This window comes from Aureobasidium subglaciale, assembly GCF_000721755.1.
Source record: "Aureobasidium subglaciale EXF-2481 unplaced genomic scaffold scaffold_9, whole genome shotgun sequence".
NCBI classification, from domain to species: domain Eukaryota; kingdom Fungi; phylum Ascomycota; class Dothideomycetes; order Dothideales; family Saccotheciaceae; genus Aureobasidium; species Aureobasidium subglaciale.
Genome location: NW_013566986.1, coordinates 643,156 through 667,239, shown reverse-complemented (window position 1 = coordinate 667,239; position 24,084 = coordinate 643,156). Strand labels below are relative to the sequence as shown.

Genomic DNA, 24,084 nt, shown 5'->3' with positions numbered 1-24,084 from the left:
CCATGACATCCATCGAGGACCAAGTCATTAGCCAGATAGGCGCCTCATGACGATTAAGCTGCTTCAAAATAGCGTGGGTCTTGAGCCTACGCTTCCCCTAGAGCCGTCTCTTAACCAAAACCCCGGTCGAGATGGACGGCAAGGTCTCGTCGAAATTAGACCAGAGTCCCAGCTCCCAGCGCGAAGGGACTGCCGCAAGCTTGGGGAATAGCTTCCGCCCAATACTCAAAATGAAACAAAACTAGGGGTTCAGGAACATTCTAGTGGTATACTTATCACTTCGATGGAGGCGCGTCGTAGACTCCTATTCCAGTCTGTAAACGAGAGTTACCGCTCCACCTGATTCCAAGTGAGCTTTTCGGTAATGGTACTCGCCTACTCGACTCTCTGACTCGAGGGCCTCTTGTCTCAAGGAAATTTCTGATCGGAAACTCTCAATGAGTTCGAAGATTTCCGATGTTCCAACACGCTAAGCATCCGGTTCACGGCGAGCGAGGGGTGGCCACCGGCGTGCAAACGGAAGATAGCATCCGCTGGGAGCTATGTGGGGCAATGCCATGGCCCGAGCCGCGCCTTGTCGTCCCCTCCGATCCTTGCCAAGGTAGGCGAGCACTCATCCATGCTGGTCAGAAAGATAGGTAACACGTGCGCAAGACCTACTGTAGCTCCTGCAGTCTGTTGCAAATGTCCGAGAAACGTTAATAGAGCTTCGAGAACAAAACTAAGCTTCGGTCTTGCTGTGGAAGACAGGTTCAACAGAAAAAGCAAAAACATCGTGATCGAAGTCTACCCAAGAATTGGGACCTTCGGAAGTTCGCTGGCACCCAGATGGCTGCCGGATCAAGGTTCCTGTGCCTTAGCTCGGATTAGAGCATCGATAATGCTGCGAGATGCGCGATGCCAGGAACAAGTAATTTGATCGGGCCCGGATACGGAGAGGTTTATGCAGCTTGAAGATCATCAAAACACAACACAAGCGATGCAGAGATCATGACAGTTTTGGTCCCGAGTCGGTAAAGGGATCAGTCGCTTTGTTGGCCAGTCGCGATGCTGAGACGATAGGGGGCTGGTTTAGAATCAGAACATACTGTACATACATCGACGTCCGGCTACGTGCATAACGTGGCGTCTAGGAAAGACTCGCAGTGGCCCAAGGAAAGTGAGTGCGCATGATGAGTTGTCTCTGGAGAAAGCTGCAGTTGACAGCAATGTGGCGAGTCTGGCGGTCAGACAGGGATACTGGAGAGCGAGTGTCGAGTTAATATAGAACATCGCTAATTAGTCGAGACATCAGGCGGAGACGGGACGGATTTGTGCTCTTTGGCAAACGCGAGGTGGTGATTTGACAGAAGTCGCGTGCGTGCGACGACCAGTCGTGACGAGAAGGCGCTGAACAACGTTTCGTTTCGCTGTCAACGTGCTGGCGACGGGGATGAATAGTCAGATCGATATTAGACTCCGGGGCAGACGAGCATGGGGCAAATGATAATGGGAATCGAAGGGATGACAGGCTGGCTACAGGGCACAAGGAAGAGCACAGGTCACAGCAAGTCGCAAGTTGCAACAATCCAAACAGGAAATCAGCCACAGGCGTGATGATTAGTTTATGACAGCGCTCGGACATATTGCAGAGGCAGGGTTGCGAGTTGCCCCGCGTCGTTAGGGACGTAGACTGGCAATCGCGCCTCTTTTTGCTGATGGCTGGCTCTTTCCATTTTTGAGTTCTTTCCCCTCGTTCCTCCCTTCTCACATCATACTGATTTCTGCTTCGCTCTTGCCTCGTGCCCCTCCCTTCCCCTCCCAACTCCCCCACCTGCCACAACTTGCCTTGCCTCACTGTCCTGTAATCTGCGTCGAGACGTCTGAAAAGGCATCGTCGCAATCCCACGTTCAATGAGCAGCATAATATCGCCCATGCAACATAATCATTCCAATCAGTCCAACTTCATCAAGACTTAATCCCTACGCGCCGGTCGGCCTCTGTTGTCTGGACCTAGCCCGAAGCATTCAACATCTTCACCTCGCCACTGTTCCCTTTCTTGCATCCCGACCATCTATCCCCCATCTATCATGCCTGCTGCCTCAGCATCCACCACGCTCCTACCGGCCGCCGGCTCGGCCTCGCCATCCATCAGCCGCAAGTCGTCCGCGTCCGCACCGGAAAAGAAATACAAGTGCCAGTTTTGCAATCGCGCTTTCAGCAGAAGTGAGCATCGCAGCAGACACGAAAGATCGCGTAAGTCGAGCCACCCCGCCTCGCCCCACCCCATGTGCGCTCCCCCAGATGCTGACACTATCGATACAGACACCAAGGAACGCCCCTTCAAATGCCTCAAGTGTCGCAGCACCTTTGTGCGTCGCGATCTTCTCCTCCGTCACGACCGTACAGTACACGCAAAGGATGGTGGTGTGCCGCTCCAAAGCGACACCAAGCGAAGAAGCAACGCGTCTAAACAGTCGCCTGAAGTCGCCCCGCCGAAGCTTCCCATGGGCATGGAGCAAGCAACCATCGAGCAGATGAGTGCCGATGATGGCTTCTTTGGTGTTGAGGAAGCCGCCATGCTGATGACCAACTTCCAACAGAAGGCTGCCATGTCTACACAGGGTTCGATGCCCGAGCCGATCCTCGCCGAGCCCTCGTACTCCCAGGCTGGATCCATGACGCTTCCTCAGATGGCGCCGGCTCACTGGGACACCATGGAGTCGATGATGCCTCATCCTATGGCCAAGTCGCAGTCGACCTCGTCACAGAGTACCGCCACTGGTCACGATGGCCGTTTGCCTCAGTCATCCGCGGGTGGCATGGGCATCCACAACCAGTTGCCTCCTCTCATGGAGCAGCAATTCGGCAACCCATCGCTCTCAGCACTCGGAACGCCTGGTGCTCTGTCGCCATTTCCCTCTATGATGGGACCTGTATCTCCGGTCGATTACCGCCGTTCGCCTGGCCCGCCCCAGGTCTGCACAATGCCTAAGCCGCCCCAAGTGGAATCTGAAGAGCAAATCGCCAGCATTCTTCAGAACATCAAGCACTGCGATAGTGAGGGAGCTCTGCTCGACACTTTTCGTCTCCCTCACGGCGACGATCTCAATCGTTACCTGTCGACGTATTTCAACCTATTCCACCATCACCTGCCATTCTTGCATCCATCCTCGTTCAACCCTGCGCACGTCTCGGCACCCTTGCTGCTCTCCGTCTTGTCAGTCGGTGCTCTTTACGCCTTCGAGCAAGATTCCGCATACATGCTTCACATCGGATCTAAGCTCCTGATCAACCAGTTCCTTGTCAACAAGGAAAACTTCAGCTCCCGCAAGTGTCCGATCTGGGCTATGCAGGCTACCCTCCTGAACATGATCTTCGCCAGCTGGAGCGGCGATCCGAAGGGACTCGAGTGGGCTTGCTCGGTCAAGAGTCTTGTCGCCAACATGGTTGCTGGTAACAGATATGAGCTCAAATTGCGCTCCGAAGCTCGTCAAGGTGCACAGTCCACTCACCAGGAGTGGATCGAGGACGAGAGCTGCCGTCGCACTTATTACGCTGTCTACATCTTCTTTGGCTTGCTGACCATGACATACAATCATACGCCTGCCATCAGCTTTAACGAGTTCGACACACTTGAACTTCCTTCGTCAGAGACTTTGTGGGCTCTAGACGTCGATCAGAGTGCCGTATGGTACGAGAGTATGAAGGCTACAAACATCATCACGTTCCAAGAGTCCCACTGCAACCTCTTCCAAGGCGAGCCTGCCCGCTACAGCGCCTTTGCGACCCGCGTCATGATCAATGCCCTCTTCCTCGAAGTATGGTACCACAAGAGATGTCCCGAAGCCTTGCAGGACGTCGTGACGGAATACAAGCTCCGTCTGGCCCTGGAGTCATGGGAAAGGTCTCTCGACATATGTGAACCCGAAACTGTGGTAGTCCAGCTCAGTGCTCCCCACCGTGGACATCCTCTGATCTTCAACGCCATGGCTGTGTATCGCAATACTACAGCCAGACTTATGGTAGACCTTAAATCAGTACAGGAAGCTCTTCGTTACCACGATCCTTACGAAGTCGCTGCTGCCATGACCAACGCAAGAGACAAGGTCAAGCGCTCTCCCGAGATGCTCAAGGTTGTCCAGGCCTGCTTCGATTGTGTCGAGGTAGCTGCTGTGCATGGCATTCGCTGGGTCGCGCGGACTTCGGCTACCAACTGGAGCATCGAACACCCCCTCTGTGGTCTAGACCTTATGGTCATCCTCACACTCTGGCTTTGGCGCATCGAGCACGATGACGAGGTTCCCAATCCCGAAGAGATGGCCATGTACGACAAACTTCGCAACCTATTCGATGATGACTCTGTCGACATGTTTGGCAAGCTCAGCTCCATGGTCGCTCGCGTCTGGGGTAGCATGATTGACGAAGTGGTAGTCTGGGGCATCACCAAACTGATGGGTGAATCCTTCAAACTCCATGCTCAAGCCCTTTCTGGGTACGAGAATTCTATGCTCGGACAAGATCAGGGGCATTCTGTCCCAGCCATGACCTCGCACAACCTCGCAGTCGCTGCCTACTAACGCTGCAAACAACCTTTCACGGCCCCTCCTCCGACCTCATCTCATGTCTCTGTTTCAGGTCCGTCTCATACCTGAGGCGGATCATCTCCTCTCAACTGTCTGTGTTTGCCGTTTACCTTCCCTTATCTCCTTTTGCCGCGTTATGTCTCTCGCAGCAAGATGCTTCAAAAGCGTGCGGTAGTCAAGATTTTCTGCTTTTCCATTGGGTTCGCCGGCAACGGTTATCTGGCGGTGGGGCAGGTTCTGGTTTGGTAATACCTCCTTCCTTAATACCCCTTCTACGCCTAGTGTCGGCTGGCCCGCTTCTTCTAATCTGTTTCTTTCTCTACCTCTCTTGTGCTTTTTATCACTGCTTCGGACCCAGAATACCAAGGTTTCTCGCGCGATTGTTTCTGTCTGGGAAGTTTTTATTTCGCGCTCTTTGTTTTGTCGTCTTTCCGGAAATATCTTGCAGTGCGCATAGCGTGGTTTCTGCCAACTTGTATCTTTTTTCGACCCTTTTGTAGAGCATACATGCAATCTTTTTTATCTCTTGGCTTTCTCACTGTACGCCGTCGTCCAGGCTCCTTCTTCAAATATCGAGACTGGATGTCATTTGCGTGATGTTGTATGTGTTCATTGCTTATATACTACGAGGTCATCTACGCTTAATCAGCGTACCGAGTGAATGCGGGATGGTATCATATGGTCCTTCACCCTCGCCTTCCCTGAGTGAGACTTCCTCCCAATCTCCAGCCTCACGCAGCCACTTATCAGTTGGCCTCGTGATATCACAACCATCGAAAAAGGTAGGCCACAACAAATTGACGAAAGCTGCGATCAGAGTCAGACACAGCATGTGGCAACTTATGGCAGAGAGTATACTTACGTTGCCAATACCCCACGAACTCAGACGAATACTTTGTCTTTACGTGCTCGTAAACCAACCACGTACCGCCCGTCTTTAGACAAGAATACAAACTCTTTATGATGTCTTGTGGACCGGGACACGAGCAAAGTGTCTGCAAAGTCACAATCGTATCGATAGACTCGGGCTCTAGGCCTACAGATCTCAGGTCTTGAGCTCCCACTGGCAAGATTTCATAAATGCCTTTCAATCCCGCAGCTTCCACTCTTCTCTTCAAGGCAGCATGATGTTCTGGATTTGGCTCTACTCCATAGACTTTGGTGACTTTGTGTGCAGTTGCGGCGTAGAGATATACCCATTCTCCTGATCCTGGGCCAATGTCGAGGACGACGCCGGAGACGTTTGCGCGGACCAAGGGAGATACGGTTGCGGCGGCACTTCCACGAGACACACCGCCGAACCAGGACCAGAAGTTACCAAACCAGGCATGTTGAAAGGATGACCAAGAGAGCAGTTTTGAGGGCGAAGAAGTTAACAGGCGGAGGATGGTTATGGGAATGTAGGAGGCCGAGTATGAGAGAAGTAGGAGTGGCCTGAGCAAATTCAATTGAGGCGGGAGACCCATGCTTGTCCTCGATCAATCGTCTGAGCAATAGATGTCAAGAAACAAGGTGAGATGGTAAAGTAGCTATCGATCGAACTATATCTACTAGGGCCAAGAATACGGCTGGTAGTGGGGCTCGGGGTCTTGTTCAAGAGCCCGATGATACTGACTTTGGCGACGTCATCTGCGATGAACATGATAGACTACCTACCGGGAGGACTACTTGGATATGCTCATGGAGTATTCGACATCGATAGGTATAGAGATGTAATGAGGCACAAAGGCACGTGCTACTCATAGAGATCATGTCGGAACGAGTCACGAAACAAGGCGGAGTTGGACCAACGGACCCTTTCCCCAAAGAGAATCCGCAATCACATCTCATTTCGCATGACAGCTCAAGCACAGCACGGGCGCTTAATGAAACATCGAAACGAAAGGAGAGGGAACCAATGCTTACTGGTCAGAAGCAAAAGAAAGTGGAAGAGTGTCTGGGGATAATGAAAGCTGCTTCGTGATCTGGAGGTACAAAAAGCCGAACCACTTTCTTTGTTACACCTTTCTTGGGCCGGAAGCGATTAGACAACCCAGCCCTGTCGTCTGAGACGACGAAACTGCAACTCACCGTCGATCAAAAGTCTCCTGATTCCCTTGCTTATACATCTACCGAGTCCTCCTATCGACTACAGCCTTGCTTCTATCCTCTCGTACATACTTTATCAGTAAGTGTCATATCCTGCGTTGTCGTACGTGCCCCTTTCTTGAGGATGCTGTAGGAATTCCTAAAAACTTCATAATGATCAAGAAAAGACATGACGACAAAATAAAATAGGATCTGACGAGATACAGCCGAACAATCAGTCAACATAACCAAATCATGGCAGGACTACCAAATCTCTGTATGGCTGGCCTACAAGGACCCTCACCACAAGAAGCAGCAGCAACATCCTCACCAGCCCGCGGCAAAGAAATGCGCATGAATCTCCTAAACAAACTCCGCGCACCACCTCTAGTCCACGCTTGGGATTTCTGGCACGACCGTCAAGATCGGGCTGCTACTTCGACTTCTACATCACCATCACCTCCAGCTTCTTCCTCTTCTCCCTCAGACAAATCAACAACAACCAATTATGAAGACAGACTTGTGCACTTGGCTTCCATCTCCGACGTCCGCACCTTCTGGAACGTCTTTAACAATTTCGACGTCTCCAGCCTCCCCCTCCGCGATTCAGTTCACCTCTTCCACCGTAATGTGAAACCTCTCTGGGAAGACCCCCGCAACACCCACGGCGGCTGCTGGACTTTCCGCGTACCAAAGGAGCGTGCTCCAGCCTTTTGGGAGCGTATTTGCCTCCTCGCAGTGGGAGAAAAATTGCAAGCTGCCGTGGAGTCGGACAGACAGCAATTCAGAGATGATATTTGTGGAGTTAGTTTGAGCGTTAGGTTTACCAGTGTCTTGGTGCAGGTGTGGAATAGAGATGCTGGGCATGAGGAGGGTATCAAGAGGTTGTTGGAGACGGTGTTTGCGAATTTGGAGGTCGAGTTGATGCCGAGGGAGAATGGATTTTATTATAAACCGCATTATGAGCATGCTGCTTTTAAGGGTGGGAAGGGTAGTGGGCAGTCGCTGGTGAACAAGTAGACTGAAACACACTGGTCACACATCTAGTGGATGAGAATGCATGAGCTTGACGGTTTTTAGTTAAAAAAGGTCACTCAAATACTGAAGAAATTTGTTTACAAAGCTATCGCTCCAATGCAGCTCAAGGGAAACACCACTTGTAGGAACGCCATTGAGACTATGTAAGAAAGCAGAAAAGTTGACAGTTAGTCACCCTTGGTCCTATTGCCACTTCTGTCTCGTTTCGGTTTCGTTGTAGCAGACGTTAAAAAGTCGTCAGGAATATCATTCCAATCGCGTGTTTGCGGCAGCGGTCGACTGGATGGTCGTGACCCTTCTTCATCGCTACTGGTGTCGTATTCGTCAATATCATCAGGATCAGTCTTGCGACGTGTGAAGTGTGCCGGTGGGTTGCCTCCTGGCTGTTGGTATTGACCCAGAATCTGTGCTGCTTTGGAGGGCGAGCGACGACCAGCGAGAGGCACACGAGCCACACCATTAGTAGTGGTGAGATATCTGCCTTCATCCTCGTCTTCTTGTGTTCCGGTCCACGTGGGCTGGAGGTGTGGTTGCTGTTGTTGAGGTTGGTATTGCTGATATTGTTGCGCAGGAGCCGAGCCTCCAAAGTATCTTCCCGCACCGAACGCAGCAGCACCCTGTTGAGCACGCTGAGCCTGATAGTCGCGCCATGAGCGTCGTTCTGATTCTTCTCTCGACTGACGATCGCGAGCTACTTCGTCACGGCGAGCGATCCAATGAGCGCTGACCTCCCATCTCCAGCCGTCTCCTTCGGTATTGCACACGGGCAGGAACCATAGGTAGGGTGTGTGTCCAAAGAGATCGAGCATGTTCCGTCGCCAGCCGAGATCAAAGGCATGTGGTAGTTTGTCGCTGTCCTGTTCATCTAGGTACTCGGTGTAGCGTTCCCGTTCGCGGTCGGCTTCCAGACTTGCGTAGTTGCGACGCAGACTGTCCGAGGCAGGAGATTCGAACGAAGAGTGCTGAGTCGGCAGAGGAGTGGGGTCGCGCGATTCGAGACCCTCTTCAGGCCTGGTGACACCGGGTACGGCATTCGCGTGGATCTCCTTGAGCTGTTCCCCTAGCGTAGGCTCGTCTGCAGGATCGTCGTTCATATAGTGCCTCTCATGGTTGTGTATCTGACGTTCCATGCTCTTTTTCAAGGGGCTGAAGTAGCGGGTCTTTTCCAGGCTCTCAATAGTCGTCTTGCCAGTGGTAGCCAGGTAGATATGCCAGGCAGTAAAGCCGGTCAGGACGAGACCAATGATTCCTCCCAGAACAGCAAGCAGAATGACATTGACGATGCGCAGACCTTCTTCTATCTTGGTCTCGTCGAAGATGTCGCGCCAGACGTACTCGGTAGCGCTTGCGAAACAGAGCCAACAGAAGAGGCACGTGTAGGTTAGGAACAGCAGGAAGGCCTTGTAGTTGTACATGCCGACACAGGTGGCTAGCCAGGGGCAGTGGTGGTCCATCTTGAGGACGCAGCGGTTGCAGGAGCTGCAGTGGTGGGTGCGGTCGGGCTTGATCGAGTTGCACTTCTTGCAGTATCGCCGTCTGCCCGACGACTTTGCCGTGAGCGACGTGTAGGTTGGCGACTCATGCGTAGGCAGGGAAGCGTAGCCGCCAGTGGCAGGCGAGGTCGTGGGAGATCCGGGATCCTTAAAGACAGCGATCGTGTAGCAGGCAACGGCGAGCGAGTAGAGGACGACTCCGACCAGGGACGACGTCTTGCCCGTCCACTTCCCCTCGTTGGGCCAGAAGCCGATGCTGATCTGGACCCAGCCGGCCCACGACAGCAGGCCGTAGACGAAGACCAGAGGGAAGTAGGCAAGCGCTCCGCAACAGCATCGCTCAATGTGCCGCGCCCAGCTCTTGCGCCGTCGGTTGAAGTCTCGGGACGATGAAGACATGTTGAAATCTCCTCAGCGCATCTTTACACCCAAGTGTTTCCTCCTCTTCTGCTTCGATTTCTGAAAATAATAACTGTTCACGCACCGGCGCCGTCGTGCGTGTTGGTTGACTCGTGGCGTGTGTGGTGCGGCGAAAGGCCCGCGACGATCAGCGTGGGGACGTGTTTCATCGACAAACGTTCGATCAAACATCTGACATTGACCGCGCACCTGAAGTCAACACGACTCTCCGCGCGCAATATGCTAGATCTTGGAGAACGCCACAGGTCAGAAGGGGTGAGCTGACGAAAATAAACTTCAGTGTCAACTATGAGAAGGGTGAGATGCGACTCATCAAGCATGAAATCCGTCGAAGAGGCAGCAAGATTGTTAGGATAAGCCAGGCCGATGTTCTTGTCATTGACCGCTATCATCTCAGTAACACCAGATGGATATGCCTCTTCATGTGACGAGCACGAGATTCATCGCGCGATCATGCACTCTACCAAAAGGGCTAAGCCGGCAAAAGTAAAGAATGGTGACTTGATTCAAGTGAAAATGGTGTTCAGAGATGGGAACCGCGCAGCCGCTGTCAAACGCTGTCAATGGCAAGCCTGGCGTAACACGAACCCTACGAGTCCCTGCAGCCATTAGTTTCGGACAGTTGACAGATGTTATCAACACTGCTTTTGGATGGCAGGGAGACAAGGAGTGGGACTACCTCATTGCCACCAATGCAGGCAAATGGTCAAATGTTGAGCCTCCACCATGGCAATTTATCGCCAGGGTCAGGAAAATTATTACACCAAACATCGCAGACCGCAGCGTGCTAGATGAACCAGAGGCACTAATAAGGGCAAGGGAAATCAGAATCTTTGATGTCTGGGTTCGTCACCAACCGCGGCAGTGCCAAAATTTACAAGTCTGCTGCAACTACCACTCTGGCATCGAGTGGGTCCATCAGATCTCTTTCCTCGGCGAGGCCAATGACAGACTCTTCGAAGCGTCAAGGACATAAGAAGACCGGAAGTATTGGTGCATCAGCGGCGAAGGACATGCACATCCCGAAGACCATCCTGGTAAACTCGATAAGTGGAGAGGTAAGACTAACTTGTGGGCTTGGGATATGAACAAGATCAATAGAGAACTTGCCGTCTTGGAGGGGAACACTTTGCATATGTAGCTTGTTGAGGTCTGAAAAATGACTTGGAAACTGTTGGCGTTTGTCAGATGATACGGGGTACACACATCGTTTTCATCTCCGTTCTCGTGAGGACAGTTCTCTTTGCCTATCTCGTCTATTACCCCAACACGAAATAGGCATGTGAGATTGACTCCAGAGCGACGTCGGGGTCGGTTGGAGTAATGCAGATCCCGCGACCGGGTAATGCAAGATAAACTTCCAGACTTCTAGCAACAAATCCAGCAACCGGATCCTATACAGCTTTTACCAAATGCCCAGAATTGCATTGCGACGCCTTCTTGAGAGTAGAGTGTTCCAGCCTAGTCGCCATCAGACGAAATTATTGCGTGACGAGAGCCGTTCATGAAAATACGATCTCTTCATGGCATTGTGGAAGGAAGCCAGTCCGAAAACGGCAGAAGCGGGTCCACACCTTGATGACCAAAACAAGAAAGTGCCCCTCCTGCCACCAATAAATTTGCCAGACTCCGGCGCGGCCGACTGAAAGACGCCGGGAAATTGAAAGAGGAGCTCACCAGAAGGAATTTTTCTAGGCAAAGCATACGTGTACATGTACAGTCATAGGGGAGGGGCTAGAGAGAGACGGCTTCGGCAAAACACGATAGGTAGATAAGGCATATACAAGGCACCTCCGACGACGGGAAAGGCGCAAAGAGCAAAAGAAAAATCGCATACTCATATCGCAATCGCTTACCCATCTCGCGTGTACCGGTATACAGCTGCCGTGGCTTCGTCTCAACAAGAGTCATTTCTTTCCAACACAAATCGATTCCACAGCCTGATTCTCCATTTCTAAACTCACGTCACATCCCGCGACAATGCCACAGGAAGCAAAAGCAACAGCCGACGATACATCGCCGCCGCGCAAGGCGTCATCCGAAGCCTTGGATGTCAAGAAGCCTGGTTTCTTCTCAACACGGCGAATCCTGGGACCTGTCGACAAGGAATTTGGAGATTATGCGCTATTGGTACACTCTTTCGTGACTGGTCTGGTTGACGCGGCCTCATTTGCGAATTGGGGTGTCTTTGTGGGAATGCAAACAGGCAGGTTCTTGTCTCTTTCTATTGATCAGTCGATTGGCAGTTTCACTCTACTGGCTCGTTCTCACGACTCTTTCTGGGGAGATTGAGCGAGACCTGCATAAATTGGAAAGAGGAAGGGGCGACTAAGAGAGCAAACCATGCATGCTACCGTCACAGCCCAGATGCGGATGATCATGCCTCATGCTATATGCCTGCGCGTCATCTTTCGAATAACTTTCTGATTCTCTTGTAGGCAACACTGTGATTCTAGGCCTCTCGACTGCTGGTCTTCCAGACAACCCACATGCTTGGACCACCACATTAGTCTCCCTGGCCTCTTTCCTTGCTGGTGCTTTCCTCACCTTCCGCAGCACAAGTCTCGTGTCCCCCAAAGGCGTCACCAGCAACCGCCTCTGGCTCAGCACAATCTTCTTCATCCAAGCCGCCCTCATCATAATCTCCGCTGCCCTCGTCAGCGCAGACCTCGTCCCTCACAATCGCACTGGCTACCCTGATGACGAACACAAAAGAGGCGTCATCGGCAACATCCTCATCGTCAGCTTGTTCCCTCCTCTTGGTTTCCAGTCCGGCATGCAGATTGCCACTTCCCGTCTCTTGGGTTACAATGAGTTGCCTGTCAATGTGTTGACTAGCACTTATTGCGATTTGATGGGTGATGCAAAGTTGTTTGCTTTGCATAATGTCAAGAGGAATCGTAGGGCTATTGCTGTGGTTTTGCTGTTTGTGGGTGCTATTATTAGTGGTTGGCTTTTGCGCAGTTCGGGCGGTTTGCAGAGTGTGCTTTGGCTTGCTGCTGGCATCAAGTTGTTGGTTGCTGTGTTTACGTTCACTCTACACCCCGCAAAGATGGATTGAGGATGTCGGATAACTTTATGAAGAGATGAACAGAGAAGAGTGAGCGTTGACGATGTGCTGGGATGCGCGAGCTAGGGAGGACGCTTACATTTTCCGGTACAGATGATGATGGGTGAGCAACGAAGCGCTAGCTGACAAGCTCAGATACACGTATAGAGTAATGTAATGTGGAAACAAAAATTGATCGAAGCGTTCATACATCTGCTGAATGGACGACGGGTCAGCTCACTCATGAGAAAGCATGTAGTCCCGTTGATCTCGACGTCGGCTTCTGTAACAATGTGCCATTGATGGCTAAGAAGGTGCAAAGAAGACAGACATAACATTCTTTCGCAGCTCTGATATTGTGGCACTAGGCAGCGAAGCTCTGGGAAAAGTAGTCAGACTGTGTACGGTGATGGTTCAGTAGGCTATGCTGGTTTATCTTAGTGACAAAGTCATCTCTTTCCGTGACTTTGGTCACTACAACCTACAATCTCAGACTCAAATGCCACACATCGCGCCCTTCTGGTTGTAATTGTAAGCCTCGAAGGACTATGGGTAGTCATGAGGATTCGGTGCTCAACGCTCTGACGCCTTGCACCCCAACAGAGATCATGGTCGGTTATGGTCATTTGTTCTCGAGGCCAAACAGAATCAATGATGCTCGTACTAGTTGAAGCTGAATCTCTTCGTCTGATATCGCTTCATTATTCATGAGCAGCGCAAGTGCTGAAAGATGTTGTGCGGCCTCGTCTACTCTCTGGGATGCCTGATGAGCCGTTTGTGACACTATTGCTTGGCTTGTTTCTTGCGTATGAGTCAAATTTGCCTCAGCTATTGCGGTCATCTCATAGTATCGTGCTGGAAGCACTCGTGGAAGCCTCTCGGTTGCGATATTGTGACCATCGATCTTGAGAGTTCCCCTTTCGAGAACTTTGTTGCGCGCTCTGGCGGTCTCGAATTTGACACACCCTATGTACTAATATCGGGAGTCAACACTAGGACAACATATTCGGACGCGAGAACACTTACCAGATGACCCGAAGTGTCCGTAAAGTCGATGTCTTCGCTGTTCTCGATCTTCGCGAGACATGCATAGAGCTGCTCCTCAAGCTCAGGCTTTTCGAGATACAGGTATACGGTACGGTCTTCCGATGAACCATCTTCCGCTTGCTCTTCCGCTTGCGTTTTCGATCCTACTTGCTCATGAGTCTCTGCATCGTCGCTAGAATTGCCTTCCGGTACGCCATCGGGATGATCACTAATCTCCACGCTGCGCTCAAGATCCGGCTCGATCTGGCTTTGGCTAGCAATCTCTTGCGGGTACATTCTCGCGGTCTTCCATGGTGATCGGGCAGCAACAACAAGAGTTCTTCTACAGTTTCTTGTCTCACGCATCTCGTCAACGACGCGTTCTTGCTCCTTGTCTCGACTGGACGTGTCTGTAACTATGGATCTTGTGATATTATGCAGCATAACTCGACCTCTCGCTGAGTCCATGCTGCTTTCCTTGAGCGGAGACTCCAGCCTTTATGGCAGTAGGAGCCTTGACTCGGGCTGGGACGTTGGTGTCTTGAACCGGTAGTTCCACCTTTTCGGCAGTTAGTCGCTTCTTCGCGGCAGCCTTCTGAGCCGCAATGCGCATCGCCATTGCAGTTCTGATCCTTCCTGTAATATGTCGTAGGTTTCTTTCTCAGACTTGAGATATCTGATTAGCTTACAAAAGGTCACAAGAAATGTATTTATGGAGAGTAAGGCAGCTTCTTGAAATAGGTACCTTAAGCATCGTTACACTGAGCTTCGGCCAGAAGCATCTACCAGGCGAAAAGGAAGCAACACGTCATAAAGAGACTAGCAAAGCCCGATTGCTACAGATCCACAGCATAGAACAGAGGGTACAGGTTTGTATATAGCAAGTAGAAGTTGGCTTTCATAATTCATTATCATCTCGTCTGTCAATATGCTGCGTGAGCTGAGATGGTGAAACGTCTCGGTCAAAGAACCTAAACCAGGCTCTCATCGTAGAAGACGGACTTTCGACAGCTGCTCACTCTGACGCTGTGTCTTCGGTGGACCTTCGTTCAAGATTCTGTCAAGACCAAGATCGCGCCAAGCAGGTTCTTGCTGGCGTTGAGTCGCCCTTTGGATGCCGAAAGCGGCATGCTGTTCAGGAACGACATCGTCTTCATCGTCAGGATTGAGAGGTTGATGTTGAGGCGGCACATAGATTTCTTCATGAGGCAGGTGAGTCCGGTTGAAGTCCTCCAGCAGATCGGCGTGGTGACTGCGATGAAGGTGAATGTAGGTGTGAGAGGAATCTTTGGTCTAGAGGGTGTGAGTCATTTATTGAAGACTCGGGTGTTATTAATGAGCATACCATGGTGAAACTGTCAAGAGTCAGCGTGAGGTAGTCTTTTGATGTTTTGAACACTGTCAGAAGTCATGGTTGTGGAATCTGGGTGACGGTCAAGTAAACATACCCCAGATCGCGTCGATCTCAATGCGGCTAGCGCCACTTGGCAAAGCGAGGATTCGCACCACTCTCAGCAGAAATCCGAAATTCGCACAATCGACTTTCACTCCAGCGACGACATACCAGCCAACCGTACGACTTCAAGTGTGTATCATCTCTCGCTCGCATCGGAATCGCAGAAGGACAATATCTAACAAGCGCTTTCTCTCATCTTCAGGACCTTTACGGCAACCCCTCAACCGCAACCATGTCTCACGAATCTGTCTGGTACTCGCGTCCTCGCACCTACGGCAAGGGCTCCAGAGAATGGTGCGTTTCAATCCTGCGATCCCCGTCGCTCGCATGAAAGAGATGGATGAACAAGAGGAGAAATAGACTGGTGTTGCGTGCGCGCATGGGCGAGGGGATCACACGTTCGAAAAAGCGAACATCTGGCTAACGAATTTTTCTCTACAGCCGCGTCTGCACCCACAAGGCCGGTCTCATCCGCAAGTACGGCCTGAACATCTGCCGTCAGTGCTTCCGTGAGAAGTCCACCGACATTGGTTTCATCAAGGTACGCATATTCACACCCACGCATTTCCGTGCCAGACCCGCAACCGACATGCGCTCTGGAGTCATCACCTGTCGGAGGCTAACACCCTGCTACAGCACCGCTAAATGCAGCGCCCCTCTTGTTGGGTCTGTCGTCGTCACACGTCGAGCGAAGGAGGATGAGTCGATCATGACAGGAGTCTTGGGTGGTGCCTGCGACGCAAGATTACATGGGTTCAATGGCTCTTACTATCGGACATGCAATGAAGCTCGTCCTCTGTTCGCAGATCAACGGAAAAAAAGTCAAAAGCAGTTTCTTGTTGCCTTAACGAAATCATTGTGTTATTGTTGATGAAATGTTGGTGCCACTCTCCTTGCAGTACTTTGCATGAACAGAAGCGACTATTCCTTGCAGCTGTTATGATCTCGGAACCCGTCGACTTCGGATACGTCCAGCTGCAGTTTTGTGAGGCTGTGCTCAGGTCAAGTGATGTGGTAGAGCTGCAAGATCACCCCAAGTACCCCATGTTTCCTTGCCTAATCCCGGCAGCGTACAGAAGGCGAGGGACGAACATAGCAGCTATATTGGCAATGTACGACTTCTCGAAGGCGGTTCCCCTCTATTCTAATGGGCAATGACATCGGCGGTGCTCGGATCGTGTTGTAGCAGTTCATTTAATGGGTATTGCTTTGTATTCTCAACTAGGAACGCGCAACGAGCCCGAGTCAAGGGCAATGAGCAGGCCGTGATTGACAGCCGGGGAGGCGAGAAAAGGAGATTGGACGTGCGGTGCCATCTTGTGCAGTGCTTCTCAGCTCAGCATGAACCTCGTCTGGCTGCATAGGGAAAGCCTCTGGATTAGCCTGTGCAAGAAGATTTACGCTTTGCGAGGCTAGGCGTAGCATCGAGGTTTGCGAGTCATGAGCATGGCAAGAGGAAAGGATGGGTCAAATGATGGGGGTTTAAAGAACATCAAACGGAGACGGGCACGATTTAAGAAATATGTTGGCTAACAAGTCACAACGTTTAACGAAACAGGCAGACTATTGCTCTTGTCGGTCAATGCAATGGAAGCAATCCATGCATCTCCATTTCTAGATGGTTATGGGCGGTGTCGGTTGCGGAACAAGTGACAACGGTGAGTAGCCATGTCGAGGCTCAACTAAGCCCAAGAAGAAGGTCAAGCGTGCAGATGGACGAGAGTGAGCCTGTGAGGTGGACTCTTGTGGTGGGCGAGACTCGGGAGCTAAGCCAATAATGCTCAGGCCCAAGGGCAGCAAGCCGGCCGTTGCCAAATGAAGCCAACGGGCAGCGCCGGGAATGGTGCAAAGAAACAGAGAGGTGAATCAGTGAAGAGAAGAGGAAACGGGCGCTCCTTGGCTAGCATCTGGCCACACGAGCAGATACAGGCGAGCGAGCAGGTCCGATGGCAGCAGCAGAGAGGAGGTCACAAAGATGAACAGAAAGGACAAATCTTCGCACAGACGGGCAGGCGCAGACACGTCCTGCGTGGTTTGATGAAGAGCAACATTTGGTGATTAGAGTTGGCTTTCTCAGATTGCTGGTCCACTTCGGTTTGAATAGACCCAGCCGCACCCTTGGCCGTTTACCGAGCCAGTCGAGCCAGTCATGTTGCTAGTCGCAACGTCCGAGCGCCCGGTCGAGTTGGAAGTGCTACCATCCGTCTCCAAATTCAATCCCCCCATTATCGTGCATCGTGCAGACAAGGCCTCTCTCGCAGCTCAATCCCACGTCCACGTCCACACATCCACGGACAGACATCATCAATTCCTCGCTGTCGAAGCCTGCTCTCTGCTACTGCCGAGCATACCACTTCGTCTCTGCCTGTCTTCTGGTCGAGAACGCCTGTCTCTCTGAGCCCTGCCCTGCCCTGCCCTGCGCCGATCTGACCTCGCCCGACCAACCATAAACGCTGCCTTCCAGCGCCTGATTGCTGACCTGCACCTCCGACCGATCACTCCTGTCGCTGCCGCTCACTCTCTGTTCTCGTGAGCTCCGCACTTGTTCGAGAAGGCATCACCGCTCTCGCGTCGTCGCTTCCACCGCTATACACGTCGTCGGCCGAATATCCTAGCTTCGCCTGAGTCTCTAGCCACGACCGCGTCCTGCATTTGCCAATTTGCCGCCTACAGTTCCCCAATCGCACATAGAATTTACAGCCATGGCCGACGGAAGCGCAGAATCCATTCAGCAGAAGATCTCAATCGCCCGCAGGGATGCTGAGGCCCTCAAGGACCGCATAAAGAAGAAGAAGGACGAGCTTGCCGACACAACGCGTAAGTCCCCACCAACCACCACTCACCACCCACTCCCCATCCTCTAACAATCCACCACAGTTCGCGATGTCGCTCGCCAACGCACAGAGGCTCTTCCCCGCCTGCAGATGAAGACCAAGCGCACCCTCAAGGGCCATCTCGCAAAGATCTACGCCATGCACTGGTCCACCGACCGAAGGCATCTGGTCTCGGCTTCGCAAGACGGTAAGCTCATCATCTGGGATGCCTACAGCACAAACAAAGTACACGCCATTCCCCTTCGATCCTCGTGGGTCATGACTTGTGCCTATGCTCCCAGCGGCAACTACGTTGCTTGTGGTGGTCTCGACAACATCTGTTCCATTTACAACCTTTCCGCCCGCGACGGTCCCACTCGTGTCGCTAGAGAACTTTCCGGCCATTCCGGTTACCTCTCGTGCTGTCGCTTCATCAACGACCGCCGCATTCTGACCTCTTCCGGCGACATGACCTGCGTGCTTTGGGACATCGAAACTGGCCAGAAGCTGCAAGAATTCGCCGACCATCTTGGAGATGTCATGAGCTTGAGCGTCAATCCTCTCGACAACAACCAATTCGTCTCAGGTGCTTGCGATGCTTTCGCAAAGCTTTGGGACATCAGACAGCAGAAGTGCGTCCAGACTTTTGCTGCCCACGATTCTGACATCAATGCTATTCAATTCTTCCCCAACGGAAACGCCTTTGGTACTGGTTCCGATGACGCTTCTTGCCGTCTTTTCGATATCCGCGCCGACAGAGAGCTGCAGAGCTACACTGTACGTCTCATTAAATGATTCCCAAACCCGAGATCCAGCTGACCATGTTTTTCAGATTGGCGAGCCCGTCTGCGGTATCACCTCAGTAGCATTCTCCGTTTCCGGAAGACTTCTGTTTGCTGGCTACGACGACTTCGAATGCAAGGTACGTGGTTGCTGCGCTGGACTTTATTGTATTGTACTGACATTGTCTAGGTGTGGGATACTCTCCGCGGTGAAAGAGTTGGCACATTGCAAGGTCACGACAACCGTGTCAGCTGCTTGGGTGTCAGCAATGACGCTCTATCGCTTTGCACAGGTTCATGGGACTCGATGGTATGTGTCCACATCGGGAGACCTCTGCGCTTCTTGCTAACTCGTCACGCAGCTTCGCATCTGGGCATAATAATCTTAGCCTCATCCGAGTCTGTCAACCTCCACAATTTTCAACAGCGCCGCCACCATGTACTACTGTCCAGACGGAGAGACAGTAAAAACCACACCAGAAACACGGACAAACGATACCACCGAAGGGCATGCGCCATGTAGACCACGCCTTGACCGCAGTACAGTGGCCTATTTTCACTTCATACTCTGCAGGAGCAGAGTCTTCTTTTCAGGATTACGGGGCCGGAGGGATTCTACGCAAGCATCTTTCTGCCAGACAACCTTCGTCCCCCTTTTCTTTCCTTGTTCTTGAATCGTACAAGTTTCATAATGGAGGTCTTGTGTACTCAAATGTGCGCGACAGCAAGCCTTTGCCTGGGTCGGGCGGGACATCTGGTGTTTAATTCTTTCCTCTCGCAGTCCTCATCTTTTCCCTGGCGTCTTACCCATAGCAAATCCCCCTGGTTGTCGGTTTTCCCATCCCGGGCATTGAGCGAAAGGCAGAGCTGGCCCGCATGGGACTAAAAAGGGGAAAAAGTGCTGCAACGGAGACCCTCTGCTCTTCATCGTTTTATCATCTACCCTAGCACACCTCCCACGTTTTCCGCTGTCAATTCTCTTTTATTGTTTTATAGCGGTCGCTTTCCTCTTTACGAGGCACGCAGACGCCTGGGGTTCATCCATGGCATGCGTTCTTCGTAGTGTACTTTTCCTTTGACCTTTTTGAGCAGATACCAGAGAAATAATTTCCTTCCTTCATCTGTCGAGACGTGCAAGACAGTGGGCGACAGGATGCTTATATTCGAGACACAGTGTAATTGGTGTCTCGACTTGAAACTTGTGCAGACATATTGTGAAGTTGAAACTCGTATCAAGCGAGACACACACGGTCGTGTATGAAGGAGGTAGTGTGTTTTCCGATGGACTCGGACAGATTAGCAAGGACTTGGGAGCGGGATGTGCGAGAGTGGCTGTTTCACATGCTTCTAGCTCTGCTCCTGGACCGTGCAGGTTTGATTTCGAAGTGCTTGTCGGCCGACATCCGTCATCGAGCAGCGACAGGGTCGTGATTCGAACGTTTCGTCCGAGTGTGCTTGACTATGGGAGTGGCTGCATAGGTCAGACGTCGACAGGCACGAAGCGCGTGTTTAGAAGGCCTTGTTTGAGCGGGCCTGTAGAGGTAGCCAAAGATTCACATGTCCATGTACACGGTAGCTGCCCCTGAAATCCCAAACGCCTTTGCATCGTCATCAGAGGAGGTATATCTTCTGCTCGAGGAATGCTCAAAATCAATCAACTCTGCCAATACTGTTGTTCTGTCCCACTTTGACTTCAGCCATCCACTTGCTACGACTCCACCACTACACAACAAATTTGATAACCATACCCGTGACTCGGCGCTTGACCAGCAGAGCGAGCCCGCGAACACTCGACAGCCGCATTCACAATACACATCACGATAGCGCTCTCTCCGGAAAGCCCGCTCAAATATGGCGACAGCACAGGATGAATACAATGAGCTCTTCCGCGACAAGTCTCGCCGCTCCCATCACCCAGAAGACGACAACGAGTCGATACCTTCAGAGAACGACGACCTCCTCTCCGACTTTGACGACGAGCCCTCAGATCTGCCCAACCTTCCCTCAAGGGATCACGTACCGCGGAACAAGTCATACTCCAACACAGGGCCCAAAGGTGTCATCGCCGACGCACAAGCCTTCGAAGCCGCGCGCAGAGAGCGTAACTCTTCGCCAAAGGCAGCCACACGTAACTATGCATACACACCGAACGTCGCCGACCTGAGTCTAGACGGCCGCAACAAGGGCAGTCAGAGTGGGAGCGACATTGAGAGCGAGGACGACTTCATGGCTGAATGGCGACAGAAGAGGTTGAATCAGCTATCTTCAAACGACCGACAAGCAAGCAACAGCATTGGCCAACCACGTAGTCGCGCCACTTATGGAGGACTCGTGTCAGTCGACGGTGAGGGCTACCTGGATGCTGTAGATCGTAGTCCCTCCAACACCGTCGTCGTCGTCTTCATTTACGACGATTCGTCAGAGGTCAGCTACATGGTTGAAGACTGCATGCGCCAACTAGCACGCAAACACAAGACGACGCGTTTCGTCAAAATGCACTATCTCGACGCTGAGATGGAGCCTGCCGGCGTACCGGCTGTTCTGGCGTATCGTGGCGGCGACAAGTTTGCAGGTCTCGTCCCTGTTGTCGACGAGATTCCCGATGACGCAGATCTCAGTGCTATCACCCTTGAGAACCTTTTCCAGAAGTACGTTTCACCTCTCCAACCGCCCGCTTGACGCTTATCTGACCTTCTTCTCCTTCAGACACCAGATCTTGTAATTGACATATACCCCGCCGAGCACGTCTGATGACACCTCTGCAAGTCACAAAAGAATACATCACAGTTTACTGCCGCTGGGGCGAAGGAGTTGTACAATTCAAGGAGAAATTCTTTCCACTGCATGGGGTACGGCGCTTTTGGGGCAGTCTTTTACAGCTGCCCATCAATTTTCACGCGCGTCTGGGATCCAAAGCTTGTGTATATGCTTGTATGCCAAAACTTTTTACGCCGACATCGACATTAGCAATCCCAATGTCGTGCCCATCTCTGCACCCGTAAGGTCCATGGCACCCGTAGAAGTCGCGATTCTTGAATCGGATGTTTGGACGGCCATGTGCTACTGAGCAAGGCCTGGCGTGTTGGCTCTGCGATGATGAGGATGTACGCGTGTGATAACGATGGTCCATCAGCCGTTCGACTATGGGAATTTGAAACCAGGCACAAAGAGGTGGCTGGGCCAACGATATGATCGACCTGGCATCAGCATGGAACAGAAACTCGTCACGTCATGACAGAATAGCGAGAAAGTATTGCGACATAACAGCCGACTCTTTGAAGGAGAAAGAAGCCTTATGTATGTGCTCGTGTGACAATTGACCTTAGGGCATCGGTCATCTGCGAAGAAAACGATGTGTGGATAGGAGACTCAGCCTTTCAATATTCAATCAAACCTTTACCCCGTACGCTGTAACCATGAGCTGGAGATACGAAGTCAATCATGCATTTTTCACATGCCATGAGCTGAGCTGTGTTGTGATTTCTTGTTTGTTTTGAGGCTCGATCGGACAGGCAACTCGAAGGCCGAGGATCAACCCTCACGGTTGCCCCTTCCCAAGGGGTGATCAAGCTGCGGGAAACCGTTTCCGCCTTCTCGAACGTACTGATCCCTTGCGTCTAATGCTTCCAGGAGAAGACAATGATTGCCCTATACTGGTTGGTGATGCCACTGATAGCCGGTGTCGGACAATCTCTCATTCTCGAGCGTTGACCACAACTCCAACAGCTTTGCCCGGCTATTTTGATGGGCAACGAACGAGATGGACTGGCTATCTATCGTCTATCATACTACTCGATACTAAGACTCGTCAGCTTCAGGTGCTTGTAAGTCTCAACATCGCCAAAACTGCTGCGGGTATGGCGATGGCAGCATCAGGGCAAGTTTGTTGTCTCATCCTCTCTGTCTCCTTTGCTCAGCTCCCAATCTCAAGGATCCAACGACTCTGTAAAGCTTTTCCGTACTCAGCAAAAAGTTGATTGCAACCGTTGGAGATACCACCGCCGAACGTTCGTTCTCATTAGCACAACGGAGCAATCTCATTTCCTTGTACGCGAACACCATAGGCCAGCATTCCTTGCCGACAACCCAGACCCTACTATCAGTCACTGAACATCGAGATATATAATACCTTGTCCATTGCACTCTACCTTTTCTTTCCATCATCCAACCAACTCACAGTCTTTTCCAACCCTTCTACACTCGCTTCTTCCCAAACCAAACCAACCCACCCCAACCAAATCAATCAAAATGAAGTCCTTCGCTGTCATTGCACTCGCTGCCTCGGCCTCCGCTGCCTACATTAACGGCACTGCTCCCGTCAACGGAACTGTCTACACCACCCAGACTGTCACCGCCCTGACCACCTACTGCCCCGCTGCCACGTAAGAGAGCATCCATTGCAACAGTATCTTGGGAGGCACATCAGACTAACCAAAATCTACAGCACTGTTGTCCAGAACGGCAAGACCTACACCGTCAGCTCTGCCACCACCCTGACCATCACCGACGTAAGCCAGATCACCACTTCACCTTTTCCAGACCCCAACAACTGACACACCAAAACAGTGCCCTTGCACCATCGTCAAGCCCGTCCCTACTGCCCCTGCTGGCAACGGTACCGCCACTGCTACCAAGCCCGCCGTCTACACCGGTGCCGCCAACAACATGGTTGCCGCCGGCTACGGATTCGCCGCCCTCGGTGCCGCCGTCGTCCTTCTGTAAATGTCTTGAGCACACATCCTTCCTCTCAGACATTCCAACATGAAACGACCTTGACGCCTACTTCTTCTTCTACAACATTTTCGTACATCTCTCTCATCTTCTTTCTGAAACTCAAAGTGGCATCTTTTTTGTGAGCCTTTTGATTGAAAAGACAAGTCACCTTCACTTCATACATCTTTTGTACCTAATCTGGTTTGATTTGGGGCTTTTATCTTCGGGGATATTTTGGCACTGGGGCTCGCTGAGGGGGAATGATATTCTAGATCCTGTCTTCCTTATTCGGTGGGCTTTTGTTGGTTTAATTCTTCTTTATACATGGGGTTATACATACTTCGTTTTTAGTTGACAATGTTCATTACTTCAGAAATTCAATTTGTTTGTGTTTCTGATTGTATGTGCGTCTTGGATGAAGCTTGAAGAACGTGGGCTACAATATTCGCAATCGGCTCCGGAGTACGAACGTTAGCAAGAAGTTCAGTTGTGATCTCCTTGAAGCTCCGAACGCTCTCATGAGTGCCTGATATGCTCCTTTATCACTCTTGTCCATGTCCTGACAGAGTATGCTGGTCATTCGAGGCGGAGACCAGGGTGATACTCCCCGCAGCCTTACTCCGTCGCACAGAAACACCGCCATGTTTTGCAGACATACACG

The 24,084-nt window shown here is 51.6% G+C and overlaps 12 protein-coding genes across 12 annotated transcripts; 8 read left to right on the top strand and 4 right to left on the bottom strand.

The window, feature by feature from the left end:
* Window positions 1–2,070: 2,070 nt before the first annotated feature.
* Window positions 2,071–4,560, top strand: AUEXF2481DRAFT_65039 (uncharacterized protein; the record flags this gene model as incomplete). The annotated part of the gene is made up of 2 exons (XM_013488802.1): window positions 2,071–2,236; window positions 2,306–4,560. 2 exons carry the CDS (start codon window positions 2,071–2,073, stop codon window positions 4,558–4,560), a joined length of 2,421 nt encoding a protein of 806 aa, XP_013344256.1.
* Window positions 4,561–5,197: 637 nt separating this feature from the next.
* On the bottom strand, window positions 5,198–6,032 carry AUEXF2481DRAFT_29242 (uncharacterized protein; the record flags this gene model as incomplete). Its single annotated transcript, XM_013488714.1, has 2 exons — window positions 5,198–5,373; window positions 5,429–6,032. The coding sequence occupies 2 exons, from the start codon at window positions 6,030–6,032 to the stop codon at window positions 5,198–5,200; spliced, it is 780 nt and encodes a 259-aa protein (XP_013344168.1).
* A 547-nt stretch (window positions 6,033–6,579) lies between these two features.
* AUEXF2481DRAFT_691799 (uncharacterized protein) lies at window positions 6,580–7,746 on the top strand. Its single transcript, XM_013488913.1, has 2 exons — window positions 6,580–6,733; window positions 6,861–7,746. Exon 2 carries the CDS (start codon window positions 6,889–6,891, stop codon window positions 7,651–7,653), a length of 765 nt encoding a protein of 254 aa, XP_013344367.1. The 5' UTR covers window positions 6,580–6,733; window positions 6,861–6,888; the 3' UTR covers window positions 7,654–7,746.
* A 92-nt stretch (window positions 7,747–7,838) lies between these two features.
* Window positions 7,839–9,563, bottom strand: AUEXF2481DRAFT_29240 (uncharacterized protein; the record flags this gene model as incomplete). Its single annotated transcript, XM_013488713.1, has 1 exon — window positions 7,839–9,563. One exon carries the CDS (start codon window positions 9,561–9,563, stop codon window positions 7,839–7,841), a length of 1,725 nt encoding a protein of 574 aa, XP_013344167.1.
* A 242-nt stretch (window positions 9,564–9,805) lies between these two features.
* On the top strand, window positions 9,806–10,725 carry AUEXF2481DRAFT_39675 (uncharacterized protein). Its single transcript, XM_013488776.1, has one exon. It carries the CDS (start codon window positions 10,114–10,116, stop codon window positions 10,558–10,560), a length of 447 nt encoding a protein of 148 aa, XP_013344230.1. The 5' UTR covers window positions 9,806–10,113; the 3' UTR covers window positions 10,561–10,725.
* Window positions 10,726–11,158: 433 nt separating this feature from the next.
* On the top strand, window positions 11,159–12,950 carry AUEXF2481DRAFT_39673 (uncharacterized protein). The gene is made up of 2 exons (XM_013488775.1): window positions 11,159–11,790; window positions 12,023–12,950. The coding sequence occupies exons 1-2, from the start codon at window positions 11,565–11,567 to the stop codon at window positions 12,643–12,645; spliced, it is 849 nt and encodes a 282-aa protein (XP_013344229.1). The 5' UTR covers window positions 11,159–11,564; the 3' UTR covers window positions 12,646–12,950.
* A 520-nt stretch (window positions 12,951–13,470) lies between these two features.
* On the bottom strand, window positions 13,471–14,021 carry AUEXF2481DRAFT_39672 (uncharacterized protein). The gene has a single exon (XM_013488774.1). The coding sequence runs from the start codon at window positions 13,954–13,956 to the stop codon at window positions 13,600–13,602; it is 357 nt and encodes a 118-aa protein (XP_013344228.1). The 5' UTR covers window positions 13,957–14,021; the 3' UTR covers window positions 13,471–13,599.
* Window positions 14,022–14,373: 352 nt separating this feature from the next.
* On the bottom strand, window positions 14,374–15,076 carry AUEXF2481DRAFT_39669 (uncharacterized protein). The gene is made up of 2 exons (XM_013488773.1): window positions 15,005–15,076; window positions 14,374–14,952 (listed from the first exon to the last, which is right to left on the bottom strand). Exons 1-2 carry the CDS (start codon window positions 15,005–15,007, stop codon window positions 14,644–14,646), a joined length of 312 nt encoding a protein of 103 aa, XP_013344227.1. The 5' UTR covers window positions 15,008–15,076; the 3' UTR covers window positions 14,374–14,643.
* Window positions 15,077–15,215: 139 nt separating this feature from the next.
* AUEXF2481DRAFT_691941 (uncharacterized protein) lies at window positions 15,216–15,902 on the top strand. The gene is made up of 5 exons (XM_013488912.1): window positions 15,216–15,232; window positions 15,318–15,409; window positions 15,557–15,656; window positions 15,752–15,776; window positions 15,835–15,902. Exons 2-4 carry the CDS (start codon window positions 15,348–15,350, stop codon window positions 15,758–15,760), a joined length of 171 nt encoding a protein of 56 aa, XP_013344366.1. The 5' UTR covers window positions 15,216–15,232; window positions 15,318–15,347; the 3' UTR covers window positions 15,761–15,776; window positions 15,835–15,902.
* Window positions 15,903–17,817: 1,915 nt separating this feature from the next.
* Window positions 17,818–19,090, top strand: AUEXF2481DRAFT_29234 (uncharacterized protein; the record flags this gene model as incomplete). Its single annotated transcript, XM_013488712.1, has 5 exons — window positions 17,818–17,932; window positions 17,993–18,705; window positions 18,761–18,850; window positions 18,901–19,020; window positions 19,073–19,090. 5 exons carry the CDS (start codon window positions 17,818–17,820, stop codon window positions 19,088–19,090), a joined length of 1,056 nt encoding a protein of 351 aa, XP_013344166.1.
* Window positions 19,091–20,351: 1,261 nt separating this feature from the next.
* On the top strand, window positions 20,352–21,760 carry AUEXF2481DRAFT_691745 (uncharacterized protein). Its single transcript, XM_013488911.1, has 2 exons — window positions 20,352–21,358; window positions 21,417–21,760. The coding sequence occupies exons 1-2, from the start codon at window positions 20,562–20,564 to the stop codon at window positions 21,430–21,432; spliced, it is 813 nt and encodes a 270-aa protein (XP_013344365.1). The 5' UTR covers window positions 20,352–20,561; the 3' UTR covers window positions 21,433–21,760.
* A 1,198-nt stretch (window positions 21,761–22,958) lies between these two features.
* On the top strand, window positions 22,959–23,432 carry AUEXF2481DRAFT_29232 (uncharacterized protein; the record flags this gene model as incomplete). Its single annotated transcript, XM_013488711.1, has 3 exons — window positions 22,959–23,092; window positions 23,155–23,218; window positions 23,277–23,432. The coding sequence occupies 3 exons, from the start codon at window positions 22,959–22,961 to the stop codon at window positions 23,430–23,432; spliced, it is 354 nt and encodes a 117-aa protein (XP_013344165.1).
* Window positions 23,433–24,084: the final 652 nt, after the last annotated feature.

What these genes read in the sequence shown, in the direction of transcription:
- AUEXF2481DRAFT_691799 (XM_013488913.1), top strand. Translation starts at nt 6,889, where the DNA reads ATGGCAGGACTACCAAATCTCTGTATGGCTGGCCTACAAGGACCCTCA.
- AUEXF2481DRAFT_39672 (XM_013488774.1), bottom strand. Translation starts at nt 13,956, where the DNA reads ATGTACCCGCAAGAGATTGCTAGCCAAAGCCAGATCGAGCCGGATCTT.
- AUEXF2481DRAFT_39675 (XM_013488776.1), top strand. Translation starts at nt 10,114, where the DNA reads ATGGGAACCGCGCAGCCGCTGTCAAACGCTGTCAATGGCAAGCCTGGC.
- AUEXF2481DRAFT_691941 (XM_013488912.1), top strand. Translation starts at nt 15,348, where the DNA reads ATGTCTCACGAATCTGTCTGGTACTCGCGTCCTCGCACCTACGGCAAG. An exon ending in GGCAAGGGCTCCAGAGAATG is followed by an intron (nt 15,410 to 15,556) that starts GTGCGTTTCAAT and finishes TTTTCTCTACAG; the next exon opens with CCGCGTCTGCACCCACAAGG.
- AUEXF2481DRAFT_691745 (XM_013488911.1), top strand. Translation starts at nt 20,562, where the DNA reads ATGGCGACAGCACAGGATGAATACAATGAGCTCTTCCGCGACAAGTCT.
- AUEXF2481DRAFT_39673 (XM_013488775.1), top strand. Translation starts at nt 11,565, where the DNA reads ATGCCACAGGAAGCAAAAGCAACAGCCGACGATACATCGCCGCCGCGC. An exon ending in CTTTGTGGGAATGCAAACAG is followed by an intron (nt 11,791 to 12,022) that starts GCAGGTTCTTGT and finishes ATTCTCTTGTAG; the next exon opens with GCAACACTGTGATTCTAGGC.